The sequence below is a fragment of the Pseudorca crassidens genome, chromosome X (genome assembly GCF_039906515.1).
Source record: "Pseudorca crassidens isolate mPseCra1 chromosome X, mPseCra1.hap1, whole genome shotgun sequence".
NCBI classification, from domain to species: Eukaryota; Metazoa; Chordata; class Mammalia; order Artiodactyla; family Delphinidae; genus Pseudorca; species Pseudorca crassidens.
In genome coordinates this window covers 72,566,208-72,587,431 of record NC_090317.1, presented here as the reverse complement: position 1 = coordinate 72,587,431, position 21,224 = coordinate 72,566,208, and the positions used below count along the sequence as shown (strand labels likewise).

Below are 21,224 nucleotides of genomic sequence, written 5' to 3'. Positions count from 1 at the left end.
AAATGTGTAATGATAAACACAATAAATATATGCAGCAAACAGAGGTAAATAATATGATGATTAGGCTTTCTAGAAAGAAAAATTCAAGGTACTTCTAAAACCAAACAGAACTTCTTGCAAAATAAGACCAGACTCTTACTCTGAACCTCATAACCTCTTTTCACTAACAACTTAACAGAGTAAAAAGAGGTTATAATCTAAAAAGAGACTTCCTTTTTTTTAACATCTTTATTGGATTATAATTGCTTTACAATGGTGTGTTAGTTTCTGCTTTATAACAAAGTGAATCAGTTATACATATACATATGTCCCCATATCTCTTCCCTCTTGCCTCTCCCTCCCTCCCACCCTCCCTATCCCACCCCTCTAGGTGGTCACAAAGCATCGAGCTGTTCTCCCTGTGCTATGTGGCTGCTTCCCACTAGCTATCTATTTTACATTCGGTAGTGTACATATGTCCATGCCACTCTCTCACTTTGTCCCAGCTTCCCCTTCCCCCTCCCCATATCTTCAAGTCCATTCTCTAGTAGGTCTGCGACTTTATTCCCGTCTCGCTCCTAGGTTCTTCATGAACTTTTTTTTTTTTAGATTCCATATATATGTGTTACCATATGGTATTTGTTTTTCTCTTTCTGACTTACTTCACTCTGTATGACAGACTCTAGGTCCACCCACCTCACTACAAATAACTCAATTTCTTTTCTTTTTATGGCTGAGTAATATTCCATTGTATATCTGTGCCACATCTTCTTTATCCATTCATCTGTTGATGGACACTTAGGTTGCTTCCATGTCCTGGCTATTGTAAATAGAGCTGCAATGAACATTGTGGTACATGAGTCTTTTTGAATTATGGTTTTCTCAGGGTATATGCCCAGTAGTGGGATTGCTGTGTCATATGGTAGTTCTATTTTTAGTTTTTTAAGGAACCTCCATAGTGGCTGTATCAATTTACATTCCCACCAACAGTGCAAGAGGGTTCCCTTTTCTCCACACCCTCTCCAGCATTTATTGTTTGTAGATTTTTTAATGATGGCCATTCTGACCAGTGTGAGATGATATCTCATTGTAGTTTTGATTTGCATTTCTCTAATGATTAATGATGTTGAGCATTCTAAAAAGAGACTTCTATGTAAAAAAATACACTAACAACTTTAGAACTAATTAACAAATTTAACAAGGTTGCAGGATACAAGATCAATACACGAAAAACAATTACATTAGCAATGAATAATCTGAAAATTAAATTACGAAAACAGTACATCTATGATAACATCAAAAGAAATGAAACGTAGAAAATTTAACAAAAAACTACAAAACTTACACTCCAAACTAAAAACGCTGAAAAATTAAACAATAAATGGAAAGACACGCCATTTTATGGCTTAGAACACTTAATATTGTTAAGTTGGCAATACTCCCCAAATTGATCTATGGATTTATGCACTACCCATCAAAATTCCAGCTGTCTTCTTTGCAGAAATTGGCTAGCAGATCCTAAATTTCATATGGAAATTCAAGGGACCCCAGAATAGTCAAAAGAATCTTGAAAGAGAAGAACAAAGTTAAAGGACTCACATTTCCAATTTCAAAACTTTCTACAAAGCTACAATAATCAGGAGAGTGTAGTACTGGCATAAGGACAGACATATAGATCAATGGAATAGACCTGAGAATCCAGAAATATACACTCATATTTATGGTCAATTGATTTTTGATAAGGATACTAACACAAATTTAATGGGGAAAGAACAGTCAACAAACATACTGGGACAGCTTGATATCCACATGCAAAAGAATGAATTTGGATCCCTTCCTCATATGATATGCAAAAGTAAACTCAAAATGGATCATAAACCTAAAGGTAAGAACTAAAATTATAAAACTCTCAGAAGAAAACATAACAGTAAGTCTTCACGACCTTGGGTTAGGAAAAGCCTCCTTAGATATGACACCGAAAGTATAAACAATAAAAGAAAGACTTGATAAGTTAGACTTTTACAAAATTTTAAACTTTTTTGCTTCAGAGGATACAATCAAGAAAGTGAAAAGATAACTCACAGAATGGGAGAAAATATTCTGCAAGTCACATATCTGATAAGTGACTTGTATCTGGAATATATAAAGAACTCCTACAACTCATAATAAAAAGACAACTCAGCTTAAAAATTGGCACAGGATCTTAATAGATATTTCTCCAAATAAAATATGCAAATGACCAATAAGCACATGAGAAGATGCTCAACATCATCAGCCATCAGGGAAACAAATTAACCACAATGAGATACCACCTCACACCCATTAGGATGACTACTATCAAAAAATAGAAATAACAAGTGTTGGTAAGGATGCAGAGAAACTGGAACCCTTGTGCACTACTGATGGGAATTTAAAATGGTGCAGCCACTATGGTAAACAGTATGGCAGTTGCTCAAAAAAAAAAAAATAGAATTACCAGATGATCCAGCAATTCCACTTCTGGGTATATACCCAAAAGAATTGAAAGCAAGGACTTGAACAGATACTTTTATACCCATGTTCACAGCTGCATTATTCACAAAAGCCAAAAGGTGGAAGCAGTTCAGGTATCTATGGACTGATATATAGATAAACAAAATGTGGTATGTACACATAAAGGAATATTATGAAGCCTTAAAAAGAACAGAAATTCTGGGGGAGGGGAAAAAAAGAAGGCAGAAATTCTGACACATACTACACCATGGATAAATCTGAGGACATTATACTGAGTGAAATATGCCAGTCACAATGTGAGAAATACTGTATGATTCCACTTATATGAAGTACCAAGAGTAGTCAAACTTATAGAGATAGAAAGTAGAATTGTGGTTGCCAGGGTCTGGGGGAAAGGGAGAATGGGGAGTTGTTGTTTAATAGGTATAGAATTTCAGTTTTGCAAGATGAAAAGAGTTCTGGAGATTGGTTGCAAAACGATGTGAATGTACTCAATACTACTGAATTTTACATTTAAAAATAGTTAAGATGGTAAATTTTACATTATGTATACTTTACCACAATTAAAAATAAAACAAACACAATGAGATACTACTTCACACTCACTAGGATGGCTATAATCAAAAAGCTAGTAATAAGTATTGGTGATGATGTGGAAAAACTGGGTCAATTTTTGACCCAATTTGATATGCTGCCGGTGGGAATGTAAAATGGTACAGTCACTTTGGAAAACAATCTGGCAGTTCCTCAAAATTTAAACAGAGTTACCATATGACCAGCAATGTCACTCCTAGGTATATACCTAAGAGAAATAAAAACATAAAAACCTGTACATGAATGTTCATAGCAGCATCATTCATAGTAGCCAAAAGGTGTAAACAACCCAAACGTTCATCAACAGATGAATGGATATACAAAACATGATATATCCGAAGAATGGAATATTATCAGCCATAAAAGGTAATGCAGTATATGGGACTTCCCTGGTGGCGCAGTGGTTAAGAATCTGCCTGCCAATGCAGGGGACATGGGTTCGAGCCCTGCTCTGGGAAGATCCTACATGCCGCAGAGCAACTAATCCCATGTGCCACAACTACTAAGCCTGTGCTCTAGAGCCCACGAGCCACAACTACTGAAGCCCACGTGCCTAGAACCCGTGCTTTACAACTAGAGAAGTCACCGCAATGAGAAGCCTTCACACCGCAACAAAGAGTAGCCCCCCGCTCGCCACAACTAGAGAAAGCCCACGCTCATCAATGAAGACCCAACGCAGCCAATCAATCAATAAATAAAACTCAAGCTTTCAAATGGAAATTAGAATTAAAAATAAAAGTAATGAAGTACAGATACATGCTACAACATGGAAAAACCTTGAAAACATTATGCTAAGTGACAGAAGTCAGTCCCAAAAGACCACATACTGTATGATTCCATTTATATAACATGTCCAGGATAGGCAAATCCACAGAGATGGAAAGTAGACTAGAGGTTGCCTAGAGCTGGAGGAGAGAGGAGGAAATGGAGAGTGTCTGTGAATGGGTGCAAGGTTTCTTTTGGAGGTGATGAAAATGTTCTAAAGTTAACTGTGGTGATGGGTGCGCAACTCTGTGAAATACTAAAAATCACTGAATTGTACACTTCAAATGGGTAAATTATATGGCATATGAATTATATATAAAGTTATATATATATGAGACGTATTTACAACAAATTTCATTCTCACCTTTCCATGTGTGCAATCACCAAAATGGAAGGATCTGCCCAAGGTAAACATTCCCAAAAGTATTTCAGAACCGCAAGGCAATTTCTAAATTAAGTGACAGACCTCCAATTAAACACTAGAAAAAAAAACCCAAAAAAGCATCACTGAAGCCTTATATTCAACTGAGTTCCCCGCTACCAAGTACCACGTAGTTTCTTACTTTGCTGAAGAAGGAAGGAAAAGAGAACTATTATTATTTTTTTTATGTATTAATTTTATTTATTGGCTGTGTTGGGTCTTCACTGCTGTGCGCAGGCTTTCTCTAGTTGCAGCGAGCAGGGGCTACTCTTCGTTGTGGTGTGCAGGCTTCTCATCATAGTGGCTTATCTTATTGTGGCACACGGGCTTAGTTGCTCCGTGGCATGTGGGATCTTCCAGGACCAGGGCTCGAACCCATGTCGCCTGCGTTGGCAGGCATATTCTTAACCACTGCGCCACCAGAGAAGCCCAAGAACTATTATTAAGTGACTAACTGCTATGCACCCAGGACCTTAAATATGTTATTTTGTTTACTATTCACAACAACACTGGGAGGTGGGTTTTATTATGCTCCTTTTAACAGATGAGAAAACTGAAGCCTAGACAGATTAAATAGTACATATTAAATTTGAGGCATATTTTTCCATTGGTTTCTAAAACAGTATTTTCCCTAACTGTGCCATTAGGCTTGATTTCCATGTATTTAGATTTCATGTTAATCATGAAGTCTATTTTTTTACTTATACATTAATTAAAACAGTGAATCATCAAAACTTATAAACAAAATCATCAAAACTTATAAACAAAGTACCAACCTGAGAGTCCTGCATTTCAGCCATAGACTCCCTGTTGATATTTGCTATGTCCGCGAAGAGTCTATCAATTGTCTCAGGTATCATAGATGAACCGTCTTTTATAAGCAGGTTTTCAACCATTTCTGAAATAACAATAAATGATAAAAGTGCTGTGAACTATCACCACTGGCTGAAAGTAGCAAATCATTCTGAAATCTGTTCCTAGACCTTCTGTCAAATGAATACAGCATGGAGAAACTTCAATACTCCTTAGAGTAAAACCAAACTGGAGATAAAGTTTATTCTAGCTAAAGACAAAGTATAATTTTCAAATAACATTTGTATTTCCTGGGAGTCACTTGTTTATAACTTAATCATCATTACTCATTCTCAAAGTAAAATGCATTGACTTCACAAATAGTCATGTTATTATAGGTCATCTTAAAACTACAGAAGAGAAATTAACAATGTCTTCAAAATTACAAAATGTAGAAATTCTGAAGGGAGACTTAGATACATGCCCTGTAAAACTAAAATACTTATTAATACTTTAAAGCATTAGACAGACATACGCTGAAGTCTTGACCTTACTTTGAGAGAAAAAAAATGACATGCTCAATTAGCAACAACATTAACCAGTTACTGAATCTGTACAATGATGTCACCATTTTCTAAACGGTCTTGAGCTCCAGACCCGATATAGCTGAATCTTATTAGGCCATAGAATTCCTTAAAACCCAAACATGATGTAGAACCATAACTGATGCCTTTCATATTATCAAAATTGAGGTTTTTCCAAACTCGTGTAACAGAGGTCTCCATAACCTACATGTCTCTAATTTCTTGCAACATTTCTGAGCATTAACTAAAAAGAATGTTGTTAACATTCATAACAATACCATAAGAGCACCTTCTGGAAGATTTTTAATCTGCTACAATAAACAGGTTTTTAACCTGCTACAACGAACAATAAATCTGCTAACTGAAAAATCTTCAGGACTTTGCTGGTGGCACAGTAGTTAAGAATCCGCCTAACAATGCAGGAGGTACGGGTTCGAGCCCTGGTCCAGGAAGATCCAACATTCTACGGAAGCAAATAAGCCTGTGCGCCTCAACTACTGAGCCTGCACTCCAGAGCCCGTAAGCCACAACTACTGAGCCCGCGTGCCTAGAGCCCATGCTCTGCAACAAGAGAAGTCACCACAATGAGAAACCCGCACACCACAACAAAAAGTAGCCCCCACTTGCCGCAACTAGAGAAAGCCCGCGAGCAGCAACAAAGACCCAACGCAGCCAAAAATAAATAAATAAATAAAATATTTCTTTAAAAAGAAAACTTTTCAGTTAAATATCAGAAAACAGATTCACATAGAGACTTCACAAAGAAACTTATTTTCAAATACACTCAAACATTTTTTAAAGCTCATAGACTCTTTAGTATCCACTGCATGATCAAAGATATTAGGGAAAATATACCATACATATTTCATATGCCTCAAGTAATGATACATATGAAAAGAAAAACCTCTAGCTTCCTTACTCCCATAAATTGGTTAACAGAAGGACTAATATTAAATATCTTGATTCATCTAAGATTAGGGAAGCATTAGGCTGAGAAATATATATATTATAGTCCTTGCTCAAAATACTGATAACAAAACTAGGAAAGTTTAGACTGGGAGAAAATATTTGCAAATCATATATCTGATAAGGGCTTAATATTCAAAATATATAAAGAAATCATACAACTTAATAGCAAAAGAAAATCCAATTTAAAAATGCCTGAATAGACCCTTTTCCAAAGAAAACACAGTGAAGGCCAACAGGTACATGAAAAAAAAGATGTTCAACATCATTAATCATCAAGGAAATGCAAAGCAAAACCATAATGGTGCAAATAATTGGTGCAGCCACTATGGAAAACAGTAGGCAGGTTCCTCAAAAAATTAAAAATAGGACTACCATATGATCCAGCAATTCCACTTCTGGGTATTTATCTGAAGAAAATGAAAACACTAACCTGAAAAGACCTGTGCAACCCCATGTTCATTGCAGCATTATTTACAATAGCCAAGATGTGGAAAGAACCTAAGTCTCCATCGATGAATGGATTTAAAAAATGTACTAAATATGTACAATAAAATGTTATTCAGCCATAAAAAAGAATGAAATCTTGCCATCTGCAACAGGTATGGACCTTAAAGGCATTATACTAAGTGAAATAAGTCACACAGAGAAAGACAAATACCGTATGATCTCACTTACATGTGGAATCATTTTTTTTAAAAAAAGGCTCAGAGATACAGGAAACAGACTGGTGGTTGTCAGAAGCAGGAAGTGGAGGGGGGGCCAAATGGGTAAAGGAAGTCAAAAGGTACAAACTTCCAGTTATGAAATAAATAGGTCATAGGGATGCAATATACAGCATGGCAACCATAGTTATTACTATACTGTATATTTTAAAACTGTTATGAGTAAATCTTGGGAGAAGTTTCAAGATGGCAGAGGAGTAAGACGTGGAGATCACCTTCCTCCCCACAAATACATCAGAAATACATCTACATGTGGAACAATTCCTACAGAACATCTACTGAATACTGGCAGAAGACCTCAGACTTCTCAAAAGGCAAGAAACTCCCCACCTACCTGGGTATGGCAAAAGAAAAAAGAAAAAACAGACACAAAAGAACAGGAGTGGGACCTGGACCTCTGGGAGGGAGCTGTGAAGGAGGAAAGGTTTCCACACGCTAGGAAGCCCCTTCGCGGGCGGAGACAGCGGGTGGCGGAGGGGGGAAGCTTCAGAGCCACGGAGGAGAGCACAGCAACAGGGGTGCAGAGGGCAAAGAGGAGAGATTCCCGCACAGAAGATTGGTGCCGACCAGCACTCACCAGCCCGAGAGGCTTGTCTGCTCACCCGCCGGGGCGGGCGGGGTCTGCGAGCTGAGGCTCGGGCTTCGAAGGTCGGATCCCAGGGAGAGGACTGGGGTTGCCTGCGTGAACACAGCCTGAAGGGGGCTAGTATGCCACAGGTAGCCAGGAGGGAGTCCAGGAAAGAATCTGGAGCTGCCAAAGAGGCAAAACACTTTTTCTTGCCTCTTTGTTTCCTGGTGCGCAAGGACAGGGGTTCAGAGTGCACATAAAGGAGCTCCAGAGACGGGCGCAAGCCACGGCTATCAGCGCGGACCCCAAAGACGGGCATGAGACGCTAAGGCTGCTGTTGCAGCCACCAAGAAGCCTGTGTGCAAGCACAGTTCACTATCCACACCGCCCCTCCCGGGAGCCTGTGCACCCCGCCACTGCCAGGGTTTCGGGATCCAGGGATAACTTCCCCAGGGAGAACACATGGCGTGCCTCAGGCTGCTGCAACGTCATGCTGGGTTCTGCCGCCGCAGGCTCACCCCAAACTCCGTACCCCTCCCTTTCCCCCCAGCCTGAGTGATCCAGAGCACCCGAATCAGCTGTTCCTTTAACCCCGTCCTGTCTGAGCGAAGAACAGATGCTCTCAGGCAACCTACACAGAGAGGTGGGTCCAACTCCAAAGCTGCAGCCCAGGAGCTGTGCTAACAAAGAAGAGAAAGGGAAATTTCTCCCAGCAGCCTCAGGAGCAGCGGATTAAATCTCCACAATCAACTTGATGTACCCTGCATCTGTGAAATACCTAAATAGACAACGAATCATCCTAAATTGATGAGGTGGACTTTGGGAGCAATGATATATATTTTTTTCCCTTTTTCTCTTTTTGTGAGTGTGTATGTGTGTGCTTCTGTGATTTTCTCTGTATAGCTTTGCTTTTACCATTTGTCCTAGGGTTCTGTCTGTCCATTTTTTTTGTTGCTGTTGTTTTTAGTATAGTATTTAGCACTTGTTATCATTGATGGATTTGTTTTTTGGTTTGCTTTGGTTGCTCTCTGCTTTCTTTCCTCCTCTTTTTTTATTACTTAAAAAATTTTTGAATCATTTTTTATTTTAATAACTTTATTTTATCTTCCCCTTTCTTTCTTTCTTTTTATTCTCCCTTTGATCCTGAGCCGTGTGAATGACAGGCTCTTGGTGCTCCAGCCAGGCATCAGGGCTATGCCTCTAAGGTGGGAGAGCCAAGTTCAGGACACTGGTCCACAACAGACCTCCCAGCTCCACGTAATATCAAACGGCGAAAATCTCCGAGAGATCTCCATCTCAACACCAACACCCAGCTTCACTCCACGACCAGCAAGCTACAGTGCTGGACACCCTATGCCAAACAACTAAAAAGACAGGAACACAACCCCACCCAGGAGCAGAGAGGCTGCCTAAAATCATAATAAGGCCACAGACACAACAAAACACACCACCAGATGTGGACCTGCCCACCAGAAAGACAAGATCCAGCCTTATTCACCAGAACACAGGCACTACTCCCCTCCACCAGGAGGCCTACACAACCCACAGAACCAACCTTAGCCACTGGGGGAGACACCAAAAACAATGGGAACTACGAACCTGCAGCCTGCAAAAAGGAGAACCCAAACACGGCAAGTTAAGCAAAATGAGAAGACAGAGAAACACACAGCAGATGAAGGAGCAAGGCAAAAACCCACCACACCAAACAAATGAAGAGGAAATAGGCAGTCTACCTGAAAAAGAATTCAGAATAATGATAGTAAAGATGATCCAAATTCTTGGAAATAGAATGGAGAAAATACAAGAAACGTTTAACAAGGACCTAGAAGAACTAAAGAGCAAACAAACAGTGATGAACAACACAATAAATGAAATTAAAAATTCTCTAGAAGGGATCAATAGCAGAATAACTGAGGCAGAAGAACGGATAAGTGACCTGGGAGATAAAATAGTGGAAATAACTAGTGCAGAGCAGAATAAAGAAAAAAGAATGAAAAGAACTGAGGACAGTCTCAGAGACCTCTGGAACAATATTAAACGCACCAACATTCGAACTACAGAGGTCCCAGAAGAAGAAGACAAAAAGAAAGGGACTGAGGGGCTTCCCTGGTGGCACACTGGTTGGGAGTCCGCCTGCCGATGCAGGGGGCGCGGGTTCATGCCCCAGTGCGGGAGGATCCCACGTGCCGCGGAGCGGCTGGGCCCGTGAGCTGTGGCCGCTGAGCCTGCACGTCCGGAGCCTGTGCTCCGCAACGGGAGAGGCCACATCAGTGAGAGGCCCGCGTACCGCAAAACAAAAACAAAAACAAAAAAGAGAAAAGAAAGGGACTGAGAAAATATTGCAAGAGATTATAGTTCAAAACTTCCCTAATAGGGGAAAGGAAATAGTTAATCAAGTCCAGGAAGCACAGAGTCCCATACAGGATAAATCCAAGGAGAAACACGCCAAGACACATATTAGTCAAACTATCAAAAATTAATTACAAAGAAAAATATTAAAATCAGCAAGGGAAAAACAACAAACAACATGCAAGGGAATCCCCATAAGTTTGACAGATGATCTTTCAACAAAAACTCTGCAAGCCATAAGGGAGGGGCAGAACATATTTAAAGTGATGAAGGAGAAAAACCTACAACCAAGATGACTCTACCCAGCAAGGATCTCATTCAGATTTGATGGAGAAATTAATACCTTTACAGACCAGCCAAAACTAAGAGAATTCAGCACCATCAAACCAGCATTACAACAAATGCTAAAGGAACTTCTTTAGGCAGGAAACACAAGAGAAGAAAAAGACCTACAATAACAAACCCCAAACAACTAAGAAAATGGTAATAGAAACATACTTATCGATAATTACCTTAAATGTAAATGGATTAAATGCTACAACCAAAAGACATACACTGGCTGAATGGATACAAAAACAACAAACCGTATATATGCTGTATAAAAAGACCCACTTCAGGGCTTCCCTGGTGGCGCAGTGGTTGGGAGTCCGCCTGCCGATGCAGGGGACGCGGGTTCGTGCCCCGGTCCGGGAGGATCCCACGTGCCGCGGAGCGGCTGGGCCCGTGAGCCATGGCCACTGAGCCTGTGCTCCGCAACGGGAGAGGCCGCGGCGGTGAGAGGCCCGCGTACCGCATAAAAAAAAAAAAAAAGAAAAGAAAAAAAGACCCACTTCAGACCTAGGAACACATACAGACTGAAAGTGAGGGGATGGAAAAAGATATTCCATGCAAAGGGAAATCAAAAGAACGCTGGAGTAGCAATTCTCATATCAGACAAAATAAGACTTTAAAACAAAGACTGTTACAAGAGACAATGAAGGACACTACATAATGATCAATCCAAGAAGAAGATATAACAATTGTAAATAGTTATGCACCCAACAAAGGAGAACCGCAATATATAAGGCAAATACTAACAGCTATAAAAGGGCAAGTCAACAGTAACACCAGCATAGTAGGGGACTTTAACACCCCACTTTCACTAATGCACAGATCATCCAAAATGAAAATAAATAAGGAAACACAAGCTTCAAATGATACATTCAACAAGATGGACTTAACTGATATTTATAGGACATGGCATCCAAAAACAACAGAATACACATTCTTCTCAAGTGCTCATGGAACATTCTCCAGGATACATCATATCTTGGGCCACAAATCAAGCCTTGGTAAATTTAAGAAAATTGAAATCGTGTCAAATATCTTTTCTGACCACAACGCTATGAGACTAGATATCAATTACAGGAAAAGATCTGTAAAACATACAAACACATGGAGGCTAAACAATACACTACTTAATAACCAAGAGATCACTGAAGAAATCAAAGAGGAAATCAAGAAATACCTAGAAACAAATGACAGTGAAAACACGACAACCCAAAACCTATGGGATGCAGCAAGAACAGTTCTAAGAGGAAGTTTATAGCAATACAATCCTACCTTAAGAAACAAGAAACATCTCAAACAAACAACCTAACCTTACACCTAAAGCAATTAGAGAAAGGAGAACAAAAAAACCCCAAATTTAGCAGAAGGAAAGAAATCATAAAGATAAGATCAGAAATAAATGAAAAAGAAATGAAGGAAACGATAGCAGAGATCAGTAAAACTAAAAGCTGGTTCTTCGAGAAGATAAACAAAATTGATAAACCATTAGCCAGACTCATCAAGAAAAAAAGGAAGAAGACTCAAATCAGTAGAATTAGAATTGAAAAAGGAGAAGTAACAACTAACACGGCAGAAATACAAAGGATCATGAGAGATTACTACAAGCAACTCTATGCCAATAAACTGAACAACCTGGAAAAAATGGACAAATTCTTAGAAATGCACAACCTTCCAAGACTGAACCAGGAAGAAATAGAAAATATGAACAGACCAATCACAAGCACTGAAATTGAGACTATGATTAAAAAACTTCCAACAAACAAAAGCCCAGGACCAGATGGCTTCACAGGAGAATTCTATGCAACATTTAGAGAAGAGCTAACACCTATCCTTCTCAAACTCTTCCAAAATATAGCAGAGGGAGGAACATTCCCAAACTCATTCTACGAGTCCACCATCACCCTGATACCAAAACCAGACAAAGACGTCACAAAAAAAGAAAACTACAGGCCAATATCACTGATGAACATAGATGCAAAAATCCTCAACAAAATACTAGCAAACAGAATCCAACAGCACATTAAAAGGATCATACACCACGATCAAGTGCGGTTTATCCCAGGAATGCAAAGATTCTTCAATATACGCAAATCAATCAATGTGATACACCATATTAACAAATTGAAGGAGAAAAACCATATGATCATCTCAATAGATGCAGAGAAAGCTTTCGACAAAATTCAACACCCATTTATGATAAAAACCCTGCAGAAAGTAGGCACAGAGGGAATTTTCCTCAACATAATAAAGGCCATATATGACAGACCCACAGCCAACAATTATTCAACATAGTTTTGGAAGTTTTAGTCACAGAAATCAGAGAAGAAAAAGAAATAAAAGGAATCCAAATCAGAAAAGAAAAAGTAAAGCTGTCACTGTTTGCAAATGACATGATACTATAGAGAATCCTGAAGATGCTACCAGAAAACTACTAGAGCTAATCAATGAATTTGGTAAAGTAGCAGCATACAAAATTAATGCACAGAAATCTCTGGCATTCCTATACACTAATGATGAAAAATCTGAAAGTGAAATCAAGAAAACGCTCCCATTTACCACTGCAACAAAAAGAATAAAATATCTAGGAATAAACCTACCTAAGGAGACAAAACACCTGTATGCAGAAAATTATAAGACACTGATGAAAGAAATTAAAGATGATACTAATAGATGGAGAGGTATAACCATGTTCTTGGATTGGAAGAATCAACATTGTGAAAATGACTATTCTACCCAAAGCAATGTACAGATTCAATGCAATCCCAATATACTGCCATTGGCATTTGTCACAGAACTAGAACAAAAAATCTCACAATTCGTATGGAAACACAAAAGACCCCGAAAAGCAATCCTGAGGAAGAAAAACAGAGCTGGAGGAATCAGGCTCCCTGACTTCAGACTATAGTACAAAGCTACAGTAATCAAGACAGTATGGTACTGGCACAAAAACAGAAATATAGATCAATGGAACAGGATAGAAAGCCCAGAGATAAACCCAAGCACATATGGTCACCTTATCTTTGATAAAGGAGGCAAGAATATACAATGGAGAAAGGACAGCCTCTTCAATAAGTGGTGCTGGGAAAACTGGACAGCTACACATAAAACAATGAAGTTAGAACACTGCCTAACGCAATACACAAAAATAAACTCAAAATGGATTAAAGACCTAAATGTAAGGCCAGACACTATCAATCTCTTAGAGGAAAAAATAGGCAGAACACTCTATGACATAAATCACAGCAAGATCCTTTTTGACCCACCTCCTAGAGAAATGGAAATAAAAACAAAAATAAACAAATGGGACCTAATGAAACTTCAAAGCTTTTGCACAGCAAAGGAAACCATAAACAAGACCAAAAGACAACCCTCAGAATGGGAGAAAATATTTGCAAATGAAACAACTGACAAAGGATTAATCTCCAAAATTAATCTCCAAAATGAGCAGCTCATGCAGCTCAATATCAAAAAAAACGAACAACCCTATCCAAAAATGGGCAGAAGACCTAAATGGATATTTCTCCAAAGAAGATATACAGATTGCCAACAAACACATGAAAGAATGCTCAACATCATTAATCATTAGAGAAACGTGAATCAAAACTACAATGAGATATCATCTCACACCGGTCAGAATGGCCATCATCAAAAAATCTACAAACAATAAATGCTGGAGACGGTGTGGAGAAAAGGAAACCCTAATTGCACTGTTGGTGGGAACGTGAATTCATACATCCACGGTGGAGAACATATGGAGGTTCCTTAAAAAACTAAAAATAGAACTACCATACAACCCAGTAATCCCACTACTGGGCATATACCCTGAGAAAACCATAATTCAAAAAGACTCATGTACCACAATGTTCATTGCAGCTCTATTTACAATAGATAGGACATGAAAGCAACCTAAGTGTCCATCAACAGATGAATGGATAAAGAAGATGTGGCACATATATACAATGGAATATTACTCAGCCATAAAAAGAAACGAAATTGAGTTATTTGTCATGAGGTGGATGGACCTAGAGCTTGTCACACAGAGTGAAGTAAGTCAGAAAGAGAAAACCAAATACCGTATGCTCACACATATATATGGAATCTAAAAAAAAAAAAATTGGTCATGAAGAACCTAGGGGCAAGATGGGAATAAAGACACAGACCTATTAGAGAATGGACTTGAGGACACAGGGAGGGGGAAGGGGAAGCTAGGACAAAGTGAAAGAGTGGCATGGACATATATACACTACCAAACATAAAATAGCTAGCTAGTGGGAAGCAGCCCCATAGTACAGGGAGATCAGCTCGTTGCTTTGTGACCACGTAGAAGGGTGGGATAGGGAGCGTGGGAGGGAGGGAGAGGCAAGAGGGAAGAGATATGGGGACATATGCATATGTATAACTGATTCACTTTGTTATAAAGCAGAAATTAACACACCTTTGTAAAGCAATTATACTCCAATAAAAATGTTTAAAAAAAAGAGTAAATATTAAAAGTTATCAACACAAGAAAAAAATTTTCTAACTATGTATGGTGATGGATGTTAAACTAGACTTATTGTGCTGATCATTTTGTAATATACACGAATATTGAATCATTATGTTGTACACCTGAAACTAATATAATGTTGTATGTCAATTATACCTCAATTTAAAAAATAATTAGGAAAGTTTTTAAACAATGTTTTTAAAAATCCAAATATCTTTTAAAAACAGATTTCTTGAAATGTTTTTGAAAAGAAAAAATCCAATATAAATTTTTTAATTTGACTTCCTTTTAAATAAAATCCAAATATATTTTATTAGAATACCAATTATAAGTCCTAGTGACATAGTATATGAGACTGTGAAGGCGTTAATTTTGATTTGTGAATGTTCTCTTAATATTTTATATAATTCATTCTTTGTCAAAATAATTCTGGTCCTTTCAAAACATATTTTCAGTGTCATTCAGTTGAGCAACTTGACTAACACCAGCTGAGGCAATGAGAGCACTGCAGTTCTTGAGGATAAAATGCAGTCAGCAAAGCTGAGTAAGTAATAGAGATCACATAGCTGAATGGTTGAGAGTTACACTATGAAGGAGAGACTTGCTTCTGGGAGAAGCTCAGAAAAGAGCTTGTATAAATACAGCCTATTCCTGAGATGTGAAAACAACACTCTGTATTAAGGTTATATCAGGCAATATTGTACATTTTGAAAAAAACGATTAAATTATCTTCCTGGCTACTGAAATAAACTATGATTTACAACATGATTGCAGTCAATTTTTTTTTTAATTTTTTTTGCGATCCGTGGGCCTCTCACTATTGTGGCCTCTCCCGTTGCGGAGCACAGGCTCCGGACGCGCGGGCTCAGCAGCCATGGCTTACGGGCACAGACACTCCGCAGCATGTGGGATCCTCCCGGACCGAGGCACGAATCCGTGCCCCCTGCATCAGCAGGTGGACTCTCAACCACTGCGCCACCAGGGAAGCCCCCAGTCTATTTAATTTAAATGAGATTCATCCTAGTTAAAACTGGGGAGTCACTCTACTGAGGCAGCCACGTTAATCTGTACCAATTAATTCTGATTAGATAGACAGCATTCTAGGTACAGTATAATAGAAAATAAACTTCTTCCCTTTCCTTGAGGAAGGGAGCTTCTGTTACAACATGGAAAAAAATCTATCAACAGTCCTGCCAAGTCTCTCCCAGTGACCTCCATCAACTCAACCAGTCATTCAAAAGCCAAAGCAGTTCAAAGACTTGCCAGGGTCAATTCAAGATTTTGCTCCAAATCACAATGATTACTTGCAATTTCTTCAGTGAGAAAAGAACCAAAAATGACAATAAAATTAACATTTGCATAATGCTTTACAGTCTCAAAGCTTTTTCACATGCATTCTCATTTAATCATCAATCTACTCTGTAAAGGAGATACTTTTATAAGACGCAGGAACTGAGATATAACAAAGTATAGTGACTTCTCAAAGGTGACAGAAAGAGGAAGTAGCAAACTAGGAGCTGAACTCAGGCTTTCTAATTTGAAATCCTGTCCTTCCACTATACTAGGCCTATTGGAAAAGGCCTGGAAGAACTGACTTGCCAGGACTCTGAGACAACTAAAAAACAGTAGAAAGAGAAAAAATGAGCCAACACCATTCAGAGTGTTGAGGATACTGGGAGAGGGAAGGGTAAGCTGGGACAAAGTGAGAGAGTGGCATGGACATATATACACTACCAAACGTAAAATAGCTATAATTCTGATTGTAAGCTAAGAAAAACTATTCCAGCAGAGGCTACTTTTAATGAGGACAGTCAAAATGTCCAAAACAGTATCAAAAGGGCATGGCAAAAAAACTCAAGCAAACTCAGGACAAACAGGTTTAGTGACAGATAAAACCACACTGTAAATCATACTTTCTATCTAATGGTCAGAGAGACGATCATTTTTCACATACAATGTTCCAGGAGGACCCAACTGACAAACTGGGTATGGCACAAGAGAATCCAAGCAGCGAATCATAATGCACAAGTCAGATGAAACTGCATGAACCATAGTTCCAAGAGAATTATTCACAGCAGTGTATTGTAGTTCTGAGCAGCATCTTGGTCCTGGAGAGCAACTAGGGAAGGATACAGGGCAGGCTAGCTCCATGAAAATCATGAGTCAGTAAAGATACAGTTCTAAAGCTCAACAGGTGCCTACAGTATGCCCCTAGCATGTTAAATCTCAAATCTGATGGCCAGTATGACTTCATTCCAAACCAGTCTCTTCCCTACAACATAATACTGTTATTCTTTCTTGCCCTGTACAGAACTGGCTCAGGGACTGAAACAAACCTAGACCTGGGCTCATTAGGAGATAAAGCTATGTAAAATTTTGGAGGGCAACTGGCTGGATGGTGGCGGGAGGTAAAAAGGCAAGAGCTGACTATATCATGCTAACCAAAAAAGGAATTTCCAACTTGATTCTGGTGAGGAAAGACATCCAGTCACATCCAGGGTACTAAACTTTAAAGACTAAAGGGTAGAATTATACTTACATTGAACAAACCATAGCAGTAGGAGGAATATCTCAAAAAAGCCACAACTCAGTCCTCTAAACCAAATGCACATTGTATAAATGTTGCAATGAATCTGGTATTTTATTTCTTTCACACTCCTATAAAATGCAAGGTCAATAACCAATCTCAATTTGCCAATTCATCCAATCCTACCCCTAAGCATCTGTATATATTTACAAAGTATCTGTATGTATTACTCTTTTATTCTCATTACATCATCTTACCCATTGTAGCTGAACCCTACTGCTCTTGACTGAGTCTTCTGTTCAGCTAATATCTGCTTTGTTTTAGTTACCATGGTTACCAAAGGCTATTTCTGTCTATTTAACAACTTAATTAATTAACTTGTTTACTGAGTGTTAACAATGCACTAGGCACTGAAGACAGACTTATCCAAGACACCTTCCCAGTAGATTCACATCTAAATCAGACCAAAACATACATGGAAACGTTGGGAATGCAGTAAGTAGACTATAACAACACAGTTGGAAGGCTGAAGTGGATTAGCTGAGTACATTATAGCAACTCTCACCAAAGAGGTCTTTGAAGGAAGAAAGAAACCTAAGTTGATTCAACTGTCTTTGTGATTTCTTATCTCTATACTATTGTAAACTACACATAATACACATAAAACTTGCTTGCAAAAGACGTCAAATATTTAATGAAACCAAATGCATGACGGCTAATCTTCCACACAAGATATCTTTAGCCTTTCCATTCCTAACAGAATGCACTAGTTATTTAGAGGATTGCTAAGCAAAATGTCATAAACAATTAAGCATCTTATGAACTGCTTTTTTTTTTTTTTTTTTTTTTTTTTGCGGTACGCGGGCCTCTCACTGTTGTGGCCTCTCCCGTTGTGGAGCACAGGCTCCGGACGCGCAGGCTCAGCGGCCACGGCGGCTCAGCGGCCACGGCTCACGGGCCCAGCCGCTCCGCGGCATGTGGGATCTTCCCGGGCCGGGGCACGAACCCGTGTCCCCTGCATCGGCAGGCGGACTCTGAACCACTGCGCCACCAGGGAAGCCCCATGAACTGCTTTTGATGGTGACAGAATAACACAGGAAAGTTTTATCTGAGCCCATGTGCATTTCCAAATCATCATCAGAAATATATAGCATCATTCCTGGTGACAGTGTTACTATCCTTGTGGGCAATATGAATGAATGAGACAAGAGTTATTTCATTCATTAATTCAATAAACATTTAATGATATCAAGTATTCTGCTAAGCACCAAGAATAATGTAAACAAGACACAGTTCCCTCCCTTGAGGAGCTTACACACATTTCCACACAAGATGTATGGTATACACATGTATCAATCAACCAATTTTTTAGAGCTCTAAGTCACCTTAAAATTCTAGTAACCCACTCTAATTTTACAATTAATTAAAAGAAGCTACAGGAAAGTTAATTAACTTGCCCAAGATCAAAGCTATTAGTAGTACAGCATGAACAAAATCCACAACTGTACTTTCTGCTTTGGCTGGTGTCTATATTTCTCCTTGTAAAAGTTAATACAACAAACATTTATTGAATGCTTGGTATCAGGCAGATACTAGGGATCTTACTTACTAGGAATACAAAGATGAGTGAAACAGTCTATACCATCAAGCAGATCACACAATATTAACAGAAATTAAAATGAGAAAACTTACAATATAATAAGTGCTGTGAGTGCAAGACACTACAGAAATATAAAGGAAGAATTAAGTAACTACCCGTTTGAGAGTTGGGATATAGGAATGGCAGAATAGGCTTCACTGAGTGCTATTTGAGGTGGGTCTTGATGGATCACTTAAGAGTTTGCCAGGCAACATACCAAACACAAGGAAAAACATGCAGGTGTGGAAAGCACAATGGGTTCAAATAACCATAAGTAGTTATGTATGGCTGGAAAAAAGGGTAAAGGAAGATTACAGGAAATACCATTAGAAAGGTATGTAGGGGCCAGAGCTTGAAACACACTGTATGGTATACTAACAAAGTTCCACTTTGTTAGTTAACACTGTCTCTTTATTTCATAAACTATATTATTTCTACCTAATATGTGCATACCAGATGACTCCAACAAGTATATCAACAAGATTTCTGCACAGGCCAAACAGACGCTGTGCTTATGACTCTGAGCTACATGGCACACTCTTGGGACACTTCCTAATAATTCCATCACTCCTAATCTGAGGATCCCACTGTGGCATTTAAAGGAATGGGAAAAAATTGTTGAGGGAGGCTTTCAAATGAATAAAGTCCTTTGAGATTCAATGAAAGTCAATTATCTTGAGTGAGTTTTCCTACTAAACTTTTCAGTCTAGACCTGCAGTCTAACATGGCAGTCACATGTGATTACTGAGCACCTGAAATGTAGTTAGTCCAAATTGAGATGGGCTATAATTGTAAAGTACACACCAGATTTCAAAGATTTAGTATAAAAAATGTAAAATATCTCAGTAATTTTCTATATTGATTACATGTTGAAATAATATTCTGGATGTGTAGGGCTATAAACAGAGTATCAAAATTATTATTACTATTATTATTATTTAAAATAATTGTACCTGTTTCTCTCTGCTTTTTAAATGTGGCTACTAGAAATTTTTAAATTACACTGTAGCTCACATTATATTTCTATTGTACAGGGCTGGTCTAAAGTATATACTGTCATTGGCTTCTGAAGATTTAATGATACAAACTTGTTAATACCTACTTCCTTAACAGTTGTCACAGATTTAACAGAAAAAAGAAAGTAAAAACTTGGATTTTTTTTTTCGCCGGCCTCTCACTGCTTTGGCCTCTCCCGTTGCGGGGCACAGGCTCCGGACGCGCAGGCCCAAAGGCCATGGCTCACGGGCCCAGCCGCTCCGCGGCATGTGGGATCCTCCCGGACCAGGGCACGAACCCATGTCCCCTGCATCGGCAGGCAGACTCTCAACCACTGCGCCACCAGGGAAGCCCCAAAACTTGGTTATTTTAATAGACCATAAGGATATTTATATTAGAGCAAATACAAAGATGTTCGAAATCTAGAAAAAGGAGAATTGTCTTCAAATTAACAACAGGAAAGGGAGTTCCAAAGCTTGATAAACAGTTGCCATTCTTTAAGAAGAAATAACGCTCATGTTGAGGTGGAAAACTGGCCTGAATTATCTTGGTACTACTATTCAACAACACTCAACTTTTTGCTATTCCCATGTTAAGTCACCTTCTATTTTGTATGGTCCTGGTGCTTGTCAAGATGAGGAACTTTTTCTTTCTGAATCAAGCAGGACAGTTTTAGGAAACACCCCCAGCCCAGATGCTACTGTTTCTTAAATTAAGAATTTGGGCCTTTCAAAACCTGTCCTCCAAAAAGGAAATAATCTGTAAAACCTGGTTACAAAAGCACTTTACATCTCAGCAAATCCATTCCTAGATATTCTCCCCAAAAGAAATGAAAACCTAAATCACTTAAAACTTATACATGAATATTCATAGCAACTTTAGTCATGATAGTCGAAAATGTCCACCAACCGATGAATAAACAAATTGTGATCTAGTCATTCAGTGGAATGCTACTAAACAATAAAAAAGAATTAACTATTTATATATGAAACAATATGGATGACTCTCAA

The 21,224-nt window shown here is 38.7% G+C and overlaps 1 protein-coding gene across 1 annotated transcript in view; it reads right to left on the bottom strand.

Annotated features, from left to right (window-relative positions):
* The window catches only part of TEX11 (testis expressed 11), a 348,555-nt gene that overhangs the window by 319,188 nt on the left and 8,143 nt on the right, over positions 1 to 21,224 (bottom strand). Inside the window, exon 2 of the mRNA XM_067724324.1 lies at positions 5,029 to 5,150. Coding sequence (XP_067580425.1) covers positions 5,029 to 5,150 — 122 coding nt within the window. The remainder of the gene's footprint in view (positions 1 to 5,028; positions 5,151 to 21,224) is intronic.